Source organism: Procambarus clarkii, chromosome 5 (assembly GCF_040958095.1).
Source record: "Procambarus clarkii isolate CNS0578487 chromosome 5, FALCON_Pclarkii_2.0, whole genome shotgun sequence".
NCBI lineage: Eukaryota > Metazoa > Arthropoda > Malacostraca > Decapoda > Cambaridae > Procambarus > Procambarus clarkii.
The window spans coordinates 3,881,446-3,901,952 of NC_091154.1; the positions used below are offsets into that span (position 1 = coordinate 3,881,446).

Consider the following 20,507-nt stretch of genomic DNA (forward strand, 5'->3'; position numbering starts at 1 on the left):
GAGCTGGAATATTGAGGTAATCTTTACCGAGCGTGATGTAATGTCGAGAAAAGGTTTCAATACTGGAATGGAACGAGAAAAGTTTTAATACCAACAGACTCACTCCATAAATGATGTTGCAGAACAAAGGCAGAGAACTATAGACTGATACACGCAGAAATCACAATAATGTGATATATAAAATCAACAAATCCATAAGGGCCGTAATGAAGGTTCGAACCCATGTCTGGGATGATCCCAGACGCGCATCTGGGATCATCCCGAATGTAGGTTAGAACCCTCATCACGGCCCTTGTGGATTTGTTCATTTTATAGACTGATTACGATAATGTATTGTCGGGTTAATCAGGCGGCCAGTTTGCAGGGCAAGAGATTGTTCCCCTTCTCAAATATATGCTTGGAAGATATAATCATGGATGCAAAAACACATGATCAAGCGTGAGAAATAGCAGTGTTTCATGAGGTTGTGGTTACTGCGAGCCTCATAATACATTGGTTTGTATCTGCACTTGGGTCCACACTTGGCAAATAATGCACCTCCTATTTCTCTACCCCTACCCTCACTCGGTCTCCCCCCCCCCCCCATCCCCATTGCCATACCACTTACCTCCCACTTAATCCCCCTCCACCCTCTCATACCCAACACCTCCCATATACCCTCCCTCCCTCCCTGACTCCTGCTTGGGAATCGACCCAAAAATGAAAACGTAATCCAAAGACTTGATGAATGTTGTGCCATTGACCTTGTTGTGATGCAAGAAGAAAGATCACACTACATTACATATTTCCCTCCTTTCCCTCGATGCTTTTCTTTCCTTTCCCTCGATGCTTTTCTTTCCTTTCCCTCGATACTTTTTTTTCCTTTCCCTCGAGGCTTTTCCTTCCTTTCCCTCGAGGCTTTTCCTTCCTTTCCCTCGAGGCTTTTCCTTCCTTTCCCTCGAGGCTTTTCCTTCCTTTCCCTCGAGGCTTTTCCTTCCTTTCCCTCGAGGCTTTTCCTTCCTTTCCCTCGAGGCTTTTCCTTCCTTTCTTTCGAGGCTTTTCCTTCCTTTCTCTTGATGCTGTTTCATCCTTTCCCTTGAGGCCTTTTCTTCCTTTTCCTCAAGGCTTTTCCATTATCTCTCGATGCTTTTGCGTCCTTTTCCCGTGAGGGTCTATTCCCCCCACCCCACAATTGTGGGAACTGGTGTGGGGGTAGTGATTCATACCAAATTTTCTTACTTTCGTGCATGAACTTCTCTCACAGAAATACTATGTGTTGCAGCACCACTACTATCCAACACGGTCGGCGACGAAGTGGGGCGCGAGGACTACTCGTCGGCGCAGCTCCTCGCCCTCATTCTGGAGCTGCTGGCGTTCTGCGTGGAGCATCACACGTACCACATCAAAAATTACATTGTCCAACGAGATCTGCTCAAACGAATCCTTGTCCTCATGAAGTCCAAACACACATTCCTTGTGCTTAGTAAGTGCGACAGTGTCTTGGGCTGCATTGCTGTTCTGTCGCTTCTCGTGTCAATATGTGTCTCAATGTTTCCATAGTTCCTGTAATTTGAGAAGTTAGGCAGGCGCGAGCGACGACAACTTGTTGTGCGTGCTGTAATTGAGACTTTTCTGTCGATAGGCGCTCTTCGGTTTATGAGGAAGATCATCGGGCTCCGCGATGACTTCTACAACCGCCACATTATCAACTCCAACCTCTTTGCACCAGTAGTTGACGCATTTGTCCGCAACAATGGAAGATATAACCTCCTGGATTCTGCCATCATCGAGATGTTTGAGTACATCAAAGTGGTAGGTGTCTATGTTGATCAGTGTTCATGTTATGTTGTTGTTGGTACATTTTCACTCGGTGCAATAGTTTTTATGTACGTTGCACTAATGGATGTTTACCTCTGTGTTTACCTGTTAGCACTTAGTTATGGAAGATAGTGCTTACGTTCTAGTATTTATTGTGGATTGTGCTCGTGTGTTAGGGAGGATAGTACACATGGTTGGGGGCACTGTTGTGAGTGTTGGTGCTCGCCCCTTGTTTGTGTACAGTGCACTCTGGAAAATAACTTAGATCATTCTGTAGTCGGAACGATCTACGGAACTATGTACCTCTATGAAACTATGTATTATCTACGGACTATGTACAAAATTTTTGGGCTATTGCCCTCATTTTCTATAATTTAATTCTCAAATGATTCATGGTATAATGATACCATGAAATACATATATAATCAAATGATTGTGTGTATTTTTAGACACTATTTTAAAACAATGATTGTGTTCATATTAAACAAAATTTTATTTAAACAAATGTGTTGACATGATTTAGTAGAAGCTGGTTTTGTAGGCCTATTGGGGGCAGCAAAATGCAGTTATGACGCACTGCTGTCTTGTTAAACTTGAACTGCTGTTAGGGAAAGCATTCTCAATGCCTGTGGCTGGTGAAGCAATCTTTCAACCCTAGGCTGTGACTGTGCACTGCCAGCCCCAGGGTGTGATGATTTTAAAATCACTGGTAAATGACCTTGTCTAAAGTCTTGTTCTTAGATTTTTGTTAATATTGCTGTTCTCCCTTTTTATTCCCAAATTATCTGATTTGTATTTGTGTTGTCAGAAACAGTACTACTAGTACCAATGCCTTACTCCTCTTCCGAGCATATTCTCTCCATTTGCCACTTCGGAAAAAGGGGCCACTTTCCCTAACCAGAAACGTATGAATGCAAGCAACCCATTTAACCTAGCAAGGCTGATGCATAAGAAAACTAAATATTTGGGTGCTTTAATTTTTTTGCTGAATGCATTAGTAGACTCCGTTAAAAAATGCCACATACTATGTGAGGGGGGCATTTGCCCTAACAGCCTCTTGCTCCTGAGCCACGGTCAGGGTTTCTTAACCCCCTGGGCGGCGCAGCTATTAATCAATAGCCGATAACACCGCCATGCGCAAGGAAAAAATTACATTTTTGTTTTCCTTCTAAGAGTTAAAATGTGTTCCCCGATCACAAGAAACTTAAAAAAATCATAGGTGCCATATTTTGGCCGTGGCAGGGCGGGGAAGTCTGACAAGATCCACACACACTAACAGAGTATGCGTCAAGGATCGGTCTTCTCCACCTGAGCCGTCAGCAGGGAGTTGCCATAAAGATATTATCTACTTATTTCAATGTCTGATTTTTTCTCAGGTTTTCTTGCAGTAATATTATCCAGTAGTGTGTAGTGTGATATATTTATATAATGTGTGAACCATTGCTATACTCAAAAGTATGGTGTGAAAATTAATGATTCAATTGTGTTCATTAAACAAAATATTTTTGCTGTTATTACAATATATACACACACACATTATATATAAGTAGCTGCATGTTTTGTTCACCATAACGAACCACAAAGCTGATATGGTGTCCAACACTATTGTGGCCGCCACACCAGTCAGCTGACGACGCTACCTCCCTCCCTCCCTCCCTTCCTCCCACCACCATACTATGCACATCGTAATTCTCACCACAATGCTGCTGCTGGTGTCAGAATCCTGGTCACTAAATTCTGTCGGTAAATAATTTTCCATAAGTTTATTTTGTCAAGGAACATGAGAAGTCATTTAAATTTTTTTTAGATGGTCCAAACAATGGCAGTGTGCTGTGGCTACCTGCCTAACACTGTGAACATCTTGAACAGCATTGTGTTCACTGATATCTGAACATTGTACACAGTCTTTTATCACAGTCAAGTTCTTCTGTAGTACTATCATCACTAAATAGTAGCAGTTACATTACATTTTGACATTATTAGGCGATGGTCACAAGCTGCGTCTCCCCCCCCCCTCTCTCTCCTCCCCTCTCGTGTGGCTGCGTCTCTCATTAATCCTATGTGACTATTCCAGAAAATGTTTGCATAACTATATCACACTTCATTACACACACACGTCACAATAGCGTAATATATCAAAGGAAGGTTCGAAGCGTAGGTTCGAACCCTCCTCACGGCCCTTGTGGATTTGTGCATCACACTTATTTTATTGTCTCTCGGGTTATGATAAGTTTTTATTCATTTAGGCAGTTGAGTTATTTGCTGTTGTTTTTTCCAGGAGGATATCAAGACGTTGTGGATGAGTGTGGTAGAGAAGTTCGGAGAGGTGCTGGCCCAGGTGGACTATGTACAAACCTTCCATGCACTTCGCATGCGTTACGAACAGCACCAAGACAGACTTAAAGACAGAGATAGGAGTGCCTCTCTGGATGGGTAAGTTATGGGGTCCAGTTCACAGTGGGGGAATATGGGTAATAGTAGCTTTATTATGAAGTTATGCTTTACCTAGCTGCCACAGGGCATTATTTAGTTGTGGCAGTGATCGCAAAGTTGGCAGATATCATTTAGGTGTGGTAATGCTGCAGGGTTTTGCCAGATGTATGGGTTTGCCTTATACTATATAACTTCTTGCAGCTTTGTAACTGTATTTTATTGGCACAGAACATTGTAATAGTGAGTAATGTAGAAAGTTGTAGTGGATAATCTTAGTACAAGTTTGGCATGTTTGTGGAAGGGAATGTGCTTATCATTTGGGAGTTCAATGTTCACACTGACACGAACAAGAACTGCATTTTCAAAATAATTTGTTTAGTTTTATACATTATTAAAGCATTAAAAAGTTTTGTATTCAAATGTAGGATTGATAGTACATTAGGATGCATAATGCTACTATAATAAAAATATATATATATATAAAAGTTACACAATGCTATACTGTTGATGATTCCGAGGATCAACACAACCAGGATGCCAGGGGCCAGATTCAAGAAAGCACTTCCGAACGTGTACATCTTTCCTCAATCTTTGACGGCTTTGGTTACATTTATTAAACAGTTTACGAGCATGAAAACTTCCCATTCAACTGTTGTTGTTGTTATAAACAGCCTCCTGGTGCTTCGGAGTTCATTAACTGTTTAATAATTGGAAACAAAGCCGCCAAAGATTGTGAAAAGATGTGCAGGTACATAAATGCTTGCGTAAGTGCTTTCGTGAATCTGGCCCCTGGTCAATGGTTTGGTCAACCAGAAGTAATACACGCCTTGATCTTTTTTTTTTTTGCGCAGAATTGGAGGCGTAGTTAGAGGTACGCGGTATAGAAGAGACGTACGGGACCTGGACGAGGAGGAGGAGATGTGGTTCAACAATGATGAGGAGGAGATAGACGAGACGGAGCCCATTCTTCCCTCCAGAGACACAAATATCGCTCCAGTTGGTTAGTCGTCAATGCTTGACTAGTTGCCAGTTTATACGCTCTCAGTAATTTTAGTTCTCAGTTTTGTTTGGTGGATTTCTAAATATCTTCTGGGTTTGTTATTGGTCTTTTGTCTTTATCTCTATAGTTATTTACCTCTTACCTTGGGTCAGTAATCACTTTTTACATCTACCTTTCGTCATATGTTCTAGTTATATTTACTCCACTTGGTCAGGTGTCGGCTTTTTAACACTTTCGCGCTCTCGGCGTTCAAAAAAAAATCATACCCTATGCGCTTTCGGCGGTTCGCGCGCCTACGCGGTAAGACCGAAAAAGTGTACACTCTTTTGACTGTCCTGACAATAATTGAAGGCGCACGTATTTAAATTTGGTATCGCTGTGTTCGCAATAAAATTGTCTATAAGAACATACCTATAAAATGCCGCCAAAGCATAAGGACTATCAACACCAAATAAAAAACTATTCAGATCACTCGCCGAGAGCGCCAAACAGCAACAAAATGTTTCCACTCTCTTAATGGTTGCGAAGCCTACAGTTGTCCTACATCGCTAACTGTGGTATCATTGGAATCGCAATAAAATTCTCTACACGGACATATGCATATAAATATAGATTCAATGTCGTAGCCCACCCAAAACCGTGTGGGAAGTGGCCGAAGTGTTACCCGCGGTGGCATATCGGCAAAACTTGCTTTGAAAAGTGTATATTCAATTCACTGTCCTGACTTTATTTGTCGATGTATGTATTTCATTTTTGTACCAATGTGCTTGCAATAGAATGTTCTATAAGAACATAAGTATTAAAGGTCACATAAGGATGCATTCGACCGGCAACATATATAAAAACTACGTCGATTATACTCGTCGTGTCAATAATACAATTGTTTTACCACGATGATTCACTGCCACGCCGTTCTCTTTAATAAGCTGTTCGGCTATTGGAGAAAACGTAAATTTCATGGCAAACATTTGTAAACTATTCCCAAGTTGATCGGACAATAAATGGATTTTATACAAATATTTTTTCTTGTGACTCCCGAGAGGGGGTCACATTAATCACACGCGTGTGGTGTGATTAATAATACTGGTGACAACCACGGTCTGCTGGGATGAGCGAAAGTGTTAATTAGTTTTACTGTGTTTTACTGTGGCTGGTACTGGTAACTGATCTCTCTCTCTGCTTCTCATGTAGAAACAAACACAGAACGGAGATTTTTATTGGACCCGTGCTGCATGGGGCTTCCTTACCTTGCAATGATTTCAGGGATTAGTGTCCCTGCAGCCCGGTCACCGACCAGGCCTACTTGTTGCTGGACTGGTCAACCAGGCTGTTGGACGTGGCTGCTCGCAGCCTGACGCGTGAATCACAGCCTGGTTGATCAGGTCGGATTGATCGGATTTTTTATGTACACACACACCAAGACTGTTTTGGGAAGGTCGTGAAATGCCTTAACGTGTGGTGGGCCATTTATAATAGTCATGTTATGGAAGGTTATTTCTGTTGTAACCAATCTGAAAGCACACGGCATACATACACATAATACAGCACCTAACTTATTGGGATCGTCTCAAGGTCTCTAAATGTGCTCTCTAGAAAGGAGACGAGAGAGATCAAATAATATACACACATGAAAAATACAGGAGGACCAGGTCCCAAATCTACACAGTAAAATAACAACATACTGAAGTGAACGATGTGGAAGGAAATGCAGAATAGAACCAGTGAAGAGCAGAGGTGCCATAGGCACAATCAGAGGTCCACAGTTGTTCAACATACTCTCAACAAGTGTTAGAAATATTGCTGGAATAAAAGTGGACATCTTCATGCAAAAACTATCCCTAGAAGTGCCGGACCAACCTGGCTGTGGTGGAAATGTGGGCCTGCGGGCCACTCCAAACAAGAGCCTGGTGGACCAAGCACTCACAAGTTAAACCTGGCCTCAGGCCGGGATTGGGGAGTAGAACTCCCAGAACCCCATCCAGGCACAATCCAGATACAAGTCAACACTACTGAAAAAATGAGAATGTAGCCATAATGAATAATTCGCTTACAAAAGTGTCAATGCATAAATTACTGTTTTTATTTTTTAATTTTCTACAATACAATTACTACTGTATTGTAGTAATGGGTACCACAATACAGTAACCATTATACTGTACAGTGCATCCTTACTCTTAACGACTTCCTAGATGGTCCGAACTAAGTGAATTCAGTACAAATTGTTAAGCGGAATGTACAAATGTTGGATTGAGCGAGGATTATTGGGCCAAGTGTGCCTGTGGGTCGAGTGTCGGAGGTGGCTGTCGTTATCCACTATAACAGTTTACTTACACAAAGTATCCAGAGAGAATGGGGTCGAGGCATGACAAGATGGTGGCCTGGTGGTGGTTGTCAGGGGAGGCAGGTGGTGGTGGTTGTCAGGGGAGGCAGGTGGTGGTGGTTGTCAGGGGAGGCAGGTGGTGGTGGTTGTCAGGGGAGGCAGGTGGTGGTGGTTGTCAGGGGAGGCAGGTGGTGTTAATGGTGGAAGTTGTCAAGGGAGGCAGGTGGTGTCTGGTGAGTGAGCTAGGTCTATCTCGACTAGGTGGAGGCTAGCCCAGCTTGCCTCCACCTAGTCACCATTTGTACCCATTAATACTGTACTTTGTATGTACAGTACATTACCCTACTCCTTATTCCAATAGCAAACTGTTTGCTATTTCACTTTTATTAGTCCTGTGATATATAATGGCACCTCTATACTCAAACTTGATGGGTTCCAGAAGGCCACTCGAGTGCCAGTCTGTTAGAGTACCGAATATATTTTCTCACGTACGGAATAACGTAAATTGGATTAATCCGTCTCAGCCCTCTCCCTCTCCCCCTCCCCATACCAAATACACACACATTAATGCAATAAATGATTGAAATGAAATGCCAATATATTCTCACTTTGCCCTGCCCTTAGGAGAGTTGATGGCGTATGTGGAAGGTGGTGAGGCTGAGGAAGAGAGATGTTATTGTTTGGCGGGGGAGTCCCCTACCATAAAAACTTCAGGTAATTGTGCTTCTGGGCTTCTTTCTCTATCTCCTGTCTTTCTCTTATGTCCCTCTTGAGACTTGCTGGAGGCTTTTCTTACAAGAAACTTGTCCAGTGATGTTTGGTTTTTTAGCGTGCGTTTTAAGATTCCACGATAACATGTTTTGTCACGGCTTTATCAGGGGTGAGATTTTCCCAGAAAACTTTGCACTAATTTTAATTTCTTTTCATCTGTGTCTTATCACTAACTTAGGTACCATTGGGTGATTTATTTACACTAAGAATTTAAAAAAATATCCAGAAAAACATGAAAAAGTTTATGCAGGCGATGAGTCACAATAACGTGCCTAAAGTATGTTGACCAGACCACACACTAGAAGGTGAAGGGACGACGACGTTTCGGTCCGTCCTGGACCATTCTCAAGTCGATTGTGAATGGTCCAGGACGGACCGAAACGTCGTCGTCCCTTCACCTTCTTGTGTGTGGTCTGGTCAACATGAAAAAGTTCAGAGAAGTTTAGGGGTGTTGTGCACACATGACAGCTACTGGTACACCGACTCGTCCATTACTCATGTGTTCAAAAAGCAAACAGTCGACTACCTAGCATGGAGACAAGTCTTTGAGTGCCGAGTTGTTCGAGTTGGGAGCTGTTCCAGTATCGAGGTTCCTGTGTATTTATTCGAGTATATAATTGTTAATATGTGACAGATAATCTATTCCATGAAACTGATTTTACGTTTTAACTAACATTCGACTTGTTCTTAAAACCAAACTTGACTTTCATTACACTTGACTAGTGTTCATGCACACTCTTGAAGAGTTAAGATAACTGCTTGCAGGCCTTGATTTGTCCACAATTGGTTCATCCGCACCAACATCCGTAGTTTTGAATTACGTGTGATAACCTTTTCGGCAGATGTATGGTAGTCTTGTTTTCCAGTGGGTAAAGCATGCTCCAGAAATGTTTAATCAACATTATGTCAATTCATTGTTACATCGACGTCATTTTCTCAGATTTACCAGCGTTCTTTATGATTGGTGGTTCTTAATTGGCACTTTAAGTCTCCAGGAGACATGCTCTGTCAGTATGAGGTGTGTGGGGCATCCTGCCTCCCCCAACACCCAAGCTCGTCGCTGGTCTACAATCGTTGCAGGTTTATATATCTGGAGCTTCACCAACAGAGGAGAATTACAGCGTCCCTGCTATTGAGAGGAGCTTTTTCATGCAACCCACAATAGTTGTCTATATCTTGGGTAACTATTTTACTGCTAGGTAAACAGGAGTATCAGGTGAAAGGAAATATGCCCAACTGTTTGTCCCACTTGGGGACTGAACCTGGAATCCACAATTGAGAGTCGAAGACGTCGACCACTGTCCTACCCGAAGTCATTTTTGCGGATGGTTTGAATACTCTTTGTTTTGCTTGGGGCCCAAATTCTAATGTTGCATTAAGCTTGTGTATACTTTGGTTGCATCGCTTAACCTTGAAGCTGTGGACAGACAAACGTGGACAATTTTATGCTCGTGACACCTAGAGTAAAGTGGATTTTTCTCCTAATCCTCGTGTGGATTTTCATGGATGCCACATTTGACTACGGACATCATTCTTTGAAGTCCTCCATTTGAAAAGCTTTAGTCTCTAAGCAAGCTAAATTTTTATTTTTAAAAAAAGATTTGACAGCATGGAAGCATGGTATCCTATGAAATCTATATGGTTTGGGGTGTGAGGGAGGATTATCTTGAGATGATTTCGGGACTTTAGTGTCCCCGCGGCCCGGTCCTCGACCAGGCCTCCACCCCCAGGAAGCAGCCTATGACGGCTGACTAACTCCCCGGTACCTATTTTCTGCTAGGTAACAGGGGCATCAGGGTGAAAGAAACTGCCCATCGTTTCTCGCCGGTGCCCGGGATCGAACCCAGCATCACGTGTCCAGTGTTCTGTCCACTCAGCCACCGGCTCCCCATGTTAAGGATGCTCGTTTTTCTTAGTTTTCTCGAAATGTATGTTCGAAGAGTTGAGTAGGGCATGTTGGCTACTTCCCTTATTACCAGGAGGAAGGCAGCCTGTGGGAGCAGCATTGGCCTTACCATCTTCACCATTACAGTTGACAGTTTCGCAGATGAGAAATTATTGATGCTGTCCCATGTGTTGGGAGTGTACCCGCTTTCCTGTACAGCTTAATTCAGGAAAGTTCACTCACTATGGGCTCGACCGTGATGGGCTAAAAGTCGGCCAGATTCAAGTACAGTACTGTAGTACTGCACTAGCTAGGCTCACTTATCTGGATGATATGGAAAGGCCCCCTCGTCGGAGAAGTGGGAATTCTTACCGGGGAAGTCCAGAAGTTAACATTCGTAATTTCTTGTTCTGCAACCAAATTTCCACACGCGCTATAAATTGAAAATATAATTTAAAACAGATCTCATCTCATCTTGGTATAGTTAGTTTTTTTCTTTGATATTGTAGTTTGAAATGTGTAGGTTTGAAAATTTATGTAACCTAATCTCCGGTTATTTGGATTTCTGTCCGGATATGGTGAAGTTTGGCCAGAAAATTATCTGAACGCGACTTTGGTCGGATAACCTAAATCTTCGGTTCAACGGGCTTCGGATAACTGAGCTCGTACACTACTTCTGGTTGAGATGCTTTTAGCTCATCGTGGTCCAGCATGCGTGCGCGGTACGTCTCCAGGAGTGTAGGTTCAATTCCTTTGAACGGCTTCAATATTTTTAGGTATCATGTGCTTGTGATTTTGTTGGTTGTAGTTGCATGTCGGTGCTCTCCCAGAGGTTGTAAGTGTTGTGGATTGAGGGTTACCGACAGGTAGAGGTGCACGACTTGTAGCTTTCGCCCATGAAGACCTTGACTATGTGCCTAAGTCATATCTTTGGAACCCACCTACATCCACAGCAGTTTCAGCCCATCAATTGTGGTCCACTCGGTAGTGTGGGCGCCTGGTGAATTCTGATTTAGGGGGGTTGATCCTATTGTGTTGCTTGAAGATTTTCTCCCAGTACTGTTTCTAAACGTGATTGGGACACGCTGTGTGCCTGTCCCATCATTATTATCTAGTACCTCGCCTTTTAATGGATTTGGCGGCAGAAAATTAAAACACGGAGCTGTTTTGTGGAGCATCAGAGAATGATACCACTGTTATTCTATAACGTCGAGGACACAAATGGCTCACAGTATTGAGGAATTTAATGGAAGGATGACCTTTATTGATTATTGTGGGAAATTGTTTGTACAGTATCAATGAAATCGGGTTATTTGCAGCACTAGTTATGAATGACCTGTATTGATTTATTGTGAAAAATTGCTTATACTACTGTATTTTTTTCTACAGCTTTTTTGTTGGTGATGCAAGTATGCTTCTATTGCATATTGTTACAACTTTCAGATAAAGTGGAGAAGGAGAATGGAGCGAGCAAAATGTTGGGTGCCACGGGGAAGCAGAGTCTGCTACTCAACAACGGAAACAAGGACAATAATAATACCGCAGCGGCACTCTCACCCGAGGGCAACAAGTCTCCCGTCCCCGCCCGCAAGAAGGTTGGTCTGTTACAGCTTGTTTGGGGCTCCTTGGCTATATAGGCGATGGAAATGTGCCCAGTGTTCGTAATGAATTTTGATGGTGTTATCCATTACACCGGTTACCCCAGTATTGGCCAGACTGCATCGTACAATATATTTAGTGTTGTAAATAGGAGCTGCTTCATATGGGCCAATAGGCCTTCTGCAGTTACCTTCATTCTTGTGGTCTTATGTTGTGTGCTTAACACTTTCGCGCCCCCTTCGATGGTAAAAAAAAAAAGCGGTATGTGCGCGCGGCGTTTTTGCTGCGTAAGCGTAAAAACAAAAATGTGTATACTCTTTTTACTCTCCTTACCTTAGTTCTTGAGCTACGTATATCATTTTGGTACCAACGTGTTCGCAATAAAATTTTCTAGAAGAACATCGGTAAAAAAAGTCACGAAACGTATAGGGATACCAGCACCAAATAAATAACTACGAAGATGACTCGCCGTGAGCGCCCAACAGCAACAAAATGTTTTTACTCTTGGGATTGTTATCACCTCCACACTTGTCCTACAGCGTTAATTTTGGTATCAATGGACTCGCAATGAAATTCCGAACACGGTGGTATGAATATAAGCATAGAATAATGATTGCGGCCCGCCCGCAAGAGTGTGGGAAGTGGTGAAATTGTTACCCGGTATCGGTAACGGGACGACGCATGGCGCTTTGAAAGTTTATACTTATTTCACTCTCATGACATTAATTTTTTATGTACGTCATTCATTTTTGTGTCAATGTGTTCGCAATAGAATGTTCTATGAGCCCGTAGGTAAAAAAGATCAACAAAGCGTAAGATAGAATAGTGCCAAATATAAAACAACGCTGGAACATATCAGTGAGCGTCAAACACACACGAAATGTTTTTACTTTTGTTATGTTTGTCAAGTTAAACTTGTTGCACACAGTTATTTTTGGTTGTACATTGATCGGAATAAAATTCCCTAAACAGACATATGCATATAATACGTGATATGGGGGAAGCATTACCAGTATAAACGGCTAAAGTCACCCACCTGCAACCCGTTTGGGACATAATACCATTTGATCGAAGTGGTCCACACCTTTCATGAACTTATTGTACCATGCAGCCTAGTGGTGAGAAAGAGAGCCTCATGGCGTGCAGTTTGAAACAAACCCAAAGTAAATCGGATAAAAATTGAATTTTATACAAATATTTTAAAAGACATAACTTTGTCCACCATGCGGGAGCGGTTAGCGAAACAGGACGCCTCGGTGCGTCCTGATCCCGCGAAAGTGTTAAATTTGTAGTTTTTTATTTTTAATTATTAAATTTATTAATGTTAAATATTTTTAAAAGCCATTTGGGCTTTACATTGTAGGGATGTTTTAGCATTTTAATTGGCTTCTAAAATGATTGAATTGCTCACTCTGATGTCGGTTTACCATTTCTATGCGCGATTAGCACTTGACATGGCTTTGGGAGACACCGTGACATCTGGTTAGAATCAAAGTTCTGTCGTTTAGACTAGTATAAGACGCAGTCAGATATCTTCCTTGAAAGGAGTGACAGAGTTGAAAACCTTGGAATAATGTCAGATCTAATGGTTAGAGAAATGACAATAATACAAATATTGCAACAGCCAGGAAAATAGGGATGGATAATGAGAACTTTCGAACTAGAGATGCCACTCTAATGACGCTATTCGTTAAAGGGCTACGGTTATCTTTGCATATAGTATGTGTTCAGTCCTCTCATCCCTTTTCAAGCCAGGTGGAACCACCTCTCAAGAGATTTCAGAGCTGAAGTGTAAAGAAATCATTTATTGCTTGTGAAGCATTTCAATTACTGGCACAGACTCGAGATACTCGCACTGTAATTGTTGGAATGAGGATGAGAAAGCTATCTCGTACCATAAACATGAAGGATACTTGAAGGTTGTATTCCAAATCTGCATGGTAAAATTACAACATCCTGGCATAAGAGATACGGTAGGAAGTGCAAAATAAATTCTATGGAGTCTGGGTACCATAAGCACAATTAGAGAGCACACTATAAGCTTCAATGACCCGTGATCACTCTTCTTTCCATTTATGACAATTTTCTGCCATCAGATATAAGAAATGTTATTGGAACAATAGTGGAAGCGATCAAAAAAGAACTGGATTGGTTTGTGCGAAGTTACCAGACCAGCCAGGCTGTCATGGCCATACACAATTTTAGACTTTGGGCCACACAAACAAACAACCTCACTGACCAGCCAATCAGGGAAGGCTACAGTAATAGAACTCAAAATCATGGAATTGTCTTCATCGGTCCATACAATTTGGGTTGTGAACGTAGCCAACGGGCATGAACAGGAAGATCATGCCTCTTACAACTACTTGACCATAACGACAAAATCACTGAGGCATTAGAAGAAAAACAGAATGCAGATGTGGTATACATGGATTTTGCAAAGGCATTTGATAAATGTAACCATGGAATGATAGCACACAAAATGAGGTCAATGGGAATAACTGGTAAAGTAGGACGCTGGATACTCAGTTTTCTGTTGAACAAAACAGAGTAACAGTCAACCATATAAAATAGTCCAAGCGCAGTTAAATTAAAAGCTCGGTACCTCAAGGTACAGTTCTTGCACCACTGCTTTTCCTTATTCTCATATCAGATATAGACTCAAATACAAGGCATAGCTTAGTATCATCCTTTGCAGATGACATGAAAATTAGCTCTGCCGAAGACATTAAAACCTACAAGCAGATATTAATGAAGTTTTCGGCTGGGCAGCAGAAAATAACGATGTTTAACAGTGATAAATTCCAGGTACTCAGATATGGTTAAAATGAGAACCTTAAACATAATACAGTGTACAAAACTCAGTCAAATTTGCCCATAGTAGGGAAGCAACATGTAAAGGATTTGAGAATAATGATGTCTGACGACCTAACGTTTAGGGAGCATAAAGCAAATATTGCGGCAGCCAGAAAAATGAAAGGATGGATTACGAGAACTTTCAAATCTAGGGATCCCATCACAATGGTTGTACTCTTCAAATCATTTGTGTTGTCCCATCTTGAGTACTGCTCAGCACTCGCTTCCCCATTCAGAGCAGGAGAGAGATTGCTAAAATAGAGGGAATACAGATAACATATACGGCACGCATAGACGTGATAAAGCATCTAAATTATTGGGATCGTCTCAAAGCTCTCCAAATGTTCTCGCTCAAAATAACTTTAAATAACTTTGCTTAAAAATTAATAACCCAGTCCACACTAGAAGAAAATGGTGAATTGACATTTTCCCTCCCACTACTTGGCAAGATTCGTGGACGGACCCAAATATGTCACATTCTTTTTCTTTTCGTGTGTGTGTGTGGATTGGGCTCTTGTAGAATAGTGTTTGAAATATAACTGAACTGTAATGTGTAAGATTTTTTTTTTTTTTTTTAATACAGTGGCACCTCAATTAACAAGTTTAATCCGTTCCGGCACCAAACTCGTCTTGTGAAACAACAACAAAACTGTCGTAAAAGGTGTCCGATAACCAGCAGAAACGCTCGTTAATCGAGGAAAAGCTCGTTAGTAGACACAAATGTTCTGCGAGTGTCTCGCTCGTCACTCAAAATGCTGGTAGATAGAGCCGCTCGTTAATCGAGGTGCCACTGTATAATGAAATTGATGCTAAATGTACAATGTTTAGAAAATCTATTAACTTGTTTCTTAATCCCCTTGGCCGGGCTGGGCGATAATGGTGGAATCCAGAGAAGTGAACTTGTGAAGCAATAGACAACCGTGGTCCACATGCCTTTAAAACCTTATCCACGTTGCGTAATGGTCGTCCAGGTCCTTTGACGTTCACGACAAGCCCCCTGACTCCGTAAAGGGGTCGGCAGCAAAAGCAGCAGCAAAAAAAAAAAAAAAAAAAAAAAAAAAAAATGCCCTGTGTGATCATCAAAGTTGGCAATTGTGCTGCCATCAAACACTCCCACCTCAAACTTTTTTGTTATAACAAGTTGTGTACAATAAGAATAAAGCACTATATATTATATTTATGGATATTGGAATCTATTTACAAGCTGGGAAGAGATTATTTACAGTACAGTAAAATAATGTTTTCATCTCGTTAAAGATCCATTCACTTTTTTTTCCTTTTAATGATTCATGGTAAATATGAAAAGCATTTATTTTTCCCTAATTAAAAAAAAGTTAAAAATCATAGATCACTGAGGGGGAAAAAAAGGTCAGCGCAGTCGTGTTAAGTTTTCCCAATGTCAAGAAATTGTCGTATTAAAGTTCCCTAATGTGCCAGAGGCTCAAAACAAAACGGGATGGTGCAGTACATCACATTTGGCAGCCACTACCCTCTGCTAGTACGACAAGATTTATCCTTAAGTAGTGTATATAAGTCAAAATGCGACGCTCTGTTAGGGGGCCAGATTACGCCAGTATAGGGGGGAGGGGGCAGCATTAATTTTTGGCTGCAATTTGTGTTCAAAATATGTTGTGTTCCTAAGTAAATTTTGTTTATATGCTGTATTTATGACAACAAAATCGCTGCTTCGCTAACTTTAACCGATTGGAAACGAGTCCGCCTGGTCGTGTCGTCTTGTTGTTGGGTATTGTGAACATTTATATAAATTTTGTCTCGATTTATTTCATAAATTCTTTAAATCATCATAAGTTTAAAAACAAAAACTATCAATATCTGACCTGGAGGCTTGCCTTAGCCCCTATACTGTGCACCTGTTTTGTGTGACAACTTCAACTTGTGTGCTAAACAAAATAATAAAAAAAATTATTTTTCTTTAAAATTCTGTATTGGTAGAATGCATTTCCTGGTCACAGGAAATTAAAAAAAATAATTATGTAGCGACATATGCGATCAATTATGTAGCGATCATTATCTGTGCCAGAGAAAGTAAGCATCGTAATGATGTTACGTATTCACGATCACAGTCACTAAATCCTGAATGTGAGTAATTTTTCACATTTATTTTGTAAACGAACATGAGGCCTCCATTGCATAATGTGCAGAAGCTGGGAACAACGGCTGTGTCCGTTTTGTCTTGCTTTGGGAACATCGTCAGCAGGATCCGCTGCCCGTAGTTGCCATGTTAGTACCGAGGCCCATGTACCCAGGAGGGGTGGCCAGGATTTATTTCCCAGGAGGAGTCTGTTTACTGGAGATGCAAGGAAAACGATGTGAGCCCTGTGTACTCGTGGGAGTTTTAAATCTTGAGCTAAATTTTCAAAGTGTCTGTGGTTGATGTGTGCAGTTGAAGCGTTAATCGCTCGTCTCGCAATAAGATCCTCGGTGAAACTTGTGCCATTGATGTTGCTCGGCGTCGATCCTCGGCGACTCCAGTACCTTTGATGTCACCTTTTTTTTTTATGTTTTTTAGCTCTAGTAAATGGCATTGAGTGATTAGGCCTTTCTGAATATCCCATAACACCAATGGTGTTAAATAGTCTTCCTGGCTTGTTGCCCTCTTTTGATAATATATACTGACCCACAGGTTGGAATTTCCGCGCACCTGGTCTGTTTAAAATGAAATAGTGTGCCATTATGAAGATGACTGTCTAGTGTCTCAGATCATAGTATTTATTATCCTGCAGCTCACTATGAATCGTTGTTTTCCAGTTTAGGAATAAAGCATTTTCACAAAAAAGTTGATTTACGGTGACCATTTGTTTCATGTTTGTATGTCTAGGAATTACCTTAATGTATTTTCAAGATTAGAGGTATGCTCGTAGGGATTCCATCGTCACTCGTGAGTTGTCTATTGTTCACCAGGTTGTGTGGTGCGTGCACGTCGAGACTGATCAGGAGTTCAGGGTTTGAAAAGCCTTGCAAGAAAGCAGTATGTCAGTACTTGGGAAAAGAGTCTGAGAATGGAATAAAAAAAAAAAAAAAGATAATGCAGACTTTGAAAGTTTTTGTTCGTGGTTATCTTGAAGTGATTTTAGGGCTTAGTGTCCTCGCGGCCCGGTCCTCGACCAGGCCTCCTTTTTGCTACACATCCCCAGGAAGCAGCCCGTAGCAGCTGTCTTAAGGGGTCAATAGGTCAGTTTTGGAAAAGTTGTTCAGTGTCAACCAATATTTTTTGACTAGTTGTATATGAAAAGTGCTGCAATTGTCCCAAGCTTCAGTACTGCTGTGTAAATAGAAAGGGAGTTTTTTTTTTTTTTCAACATTTTTTACACATTTTCAAGTCTGAATGAATAAACACACGTTTCAGATATAATTATTCTGTGACACTTTTCTGACACATTAGCATATAATAAAGGATCTTTAGATACATAATTTCCAAAACATTTTTAGTTTTCCTAATACAAATTTTCAAAGTTCCCCCCAAAATTATGCAAATATGGCATGTTTATTGCTATTATAAATTCAATAAATAAACTTAGAGAAAAAATCTATCAATCAAATGTAGACACATGCACTCTACATATACTGTGTAAGTTTCATGTAAATTGAATAAAAAATGAAAGTTTTGTAAACGTTTGTCAATTAAAAAAAAAAACGGCAAATAATAAAGTCTAAGGTTCTAAAATCTGTGGCTGAGGTTGACATCAATCAATTTTCTCCAAAATTGGCATCCTTACAGATAGGCTTACGTGCAGGCAGGTGTATAAGTTTTATGTAAATCGTCAGGAAAAAAAATTGAAAAAAAAAAATCTTTTTTTTTTTTAACTTAAATTTGTTTCCAATTAAACTAATTATAATATTTGTTTAATATATGCTATTGTGATAGCTATGATTTCAGTTGACACTTGTGTTTGATAATCGTTTTTGACCATTTTGGCATAATTTTCACACCTACTTCAATATTTTTTTCTCCCTTCCTATTTATACTACGATACTGAAACTTGGACCAGATGAAACACTTTTCATGTAGAACTTGTCAAAAAAGTTTGATTGAAATTGAACGAGTTTTCATTTACTGCATTTTTGCGGCAAATTGGAACCTAATGACCCCTTAACTCCAGGTACCTATTTACTGCTAGGGGAACAGGAGCATCAGGGTGAAAGAAACTGCCCATTTGTTACTGCCTCCACCGGGGATCGAACTAGGAACCTTAGGACACTGAATCCTGAGCGCTGTCCACTCAGCTGTCAGGCCCCGTCTTATATTTAATTAAGCATACTGTATTGGAATTTATTTACAAGCTGGAAAGAGCTTATATTTGGATTATTGTTTGGTGGCATTGGAGGGTAAATGTTCATCATACAGTGATGCTGTTCATCATACAGTGATGCTGTTCATCATACAGTGATGCTGTTCATCATACAGTGATGCTGTTCATCATACAGTGATGCTGTTCATCATACAGTGATGCTGTTCATCATACAGTGATGCTGTTCATCATACAGTGATGCTGTTCATCATACAGTGATGCTGTTCATCATACAGTGATGCTGTTCATCATACAGTGATGCTGTTGACCATCTTTTGGTGTTGGTACATGCATGTTCAGCAGGCATAGCCCCTTTACACAAGGGAGGGAGCCAAGCATTGCCAAAGAATTATAGACCAGTTGCACTAACGTCCCACATAATAAAAGTATTTGAGAGAGTAATTAGGAGTCGGGTCACTAGTTTCATAGAGACCAATGACCTCCACAACCCAGGCCAACGTGGATTTAGAGTAGGAAGATCATGCCTCTCACAGCTACTTGACCACTATGACAGTCACTGAGGCATTAGAAGAAAAACAGAATGCACTTGTAGTATACCATGGACTTTGCAAAGGCCTTCGATAAATGTGACCATGGCGTGATGGCACACAAAATGAGGTCAATGGGAGTAACTGGTAAAGTAGGACGGTGAATACTCTATTTTCTGTCGAACAAAACGGAGTAACAGTCAACCAAATAAAAAAGTCCAAGCTTAATTATAAGCTCTGTACCTCTGCTTTTCCCTTATTCTCATATCAGGTATAAACAAAAATAAAAAGTCAGCTTTGTATCATCCTTTGCAGATGACACAGAAATCAGCATGAAAATTACCTCTGTTGTAGACATTGAAAAACTACAAGCAGATGTTAATAAAGTTTTCGACTGGGCAATGGAAAATAACATGTTTGAGTGATAAATTCCAGATACTCAGGTACGGTAAAAATGGTGACCTTAAATTCCAGGGTGCAAACACAATCAAATAGGCCCATAGTAAGAAAGCAGTATGTAAAGGATCTGGGAATAATGTCTGATGACCTAATGTTTAGTGAGCATAACCCAGCAAATATTGCGTTGGCCAGTAAAATGATAGGATGGATTACAAGAACTTTTAAATCCAGGGATCCCATCACAATGGTTGTAGTCTTCAAGTCACTTGTGCTGTCCCGTCTCGAGTACTGCTCAGTACTCGCTTCCCCCTTCAGAGCAGGAGAGATTGCTGAAATAGAGGGAATACAGAGAACATATACGGCACGCATAGACGAGATAAAACGCCTAAATTATTGGGATCGTCTCAAAGCTCTCCAAATGTACTCCTAGAAAGGAGACGAGAGAGATACCAAATAATATACACATGGAAAATACTGGAGGGTCAGGTCCCAAATCTACACAGTAAAATAACAACGTACTGGAGTGAACGATATGGAAGAAAATGCAAGATTGAACCTGTGAAGAGCAGAGGTGCCATAGGCACAATCAGAGAGCACTGTATAAACATCAGGGGTCCGCGGTTGTTCAACGTCCTCCCAGCGAGCATAA

At 41.0% G+C, this 20,507-nt stretch overlaps 1 protein-coding gene across 7 annotated transcripts in view; it reads left to right on the plus strand.

Annotated features, from left to right (window-relative positions):
- The window catches only part of flfl (serine/threonine-protein phosphatase 4 regulatory subunit 3 flfl), a 45,965-nt gene that overhangs the window by 21,177 nt on the left and 4,281 nt on the right, over nt 1-20,507 (plus strand). The window contains exons 10-16 of one of the 7 annotated variants that reach the window (XM_069338533.1): nt 1,262-1,462; nt 1,622-1,791; nt 4,076-4,230; nt 5,082-5,230; nt 8,175-8,264; nt 11,650-11,801; nt 15,552-15,837. In XM_069338533.1, the coding sequence (XP_069194634.1) occupies nt 1,262-1,462; nt 1,622-1,791; nt 4,076-4,230; nt 5,082-5,230; nt 8,175-8,264; nt 11,650-11,801; nt 15,552-15,575 (941 nt within the window). In that variant the 3' untranslated portion in view covers nt 15,576-15,837. Of the gene's footprint in view, nt 1-1,243; nt 1,463-1,621; nt 1,792-4,075; nt 4,231-5,081; nt 5,231-8,174; nt 8,265-11,649; nt 11,802-15,551; nt 15,838-20,507 lie in introns of those variants that run through there. The other 6 variants (XM_045753614.2, XM_045753591.2, XM_045753585.2 and 3 more) reach the window with 6 other exon arrangements.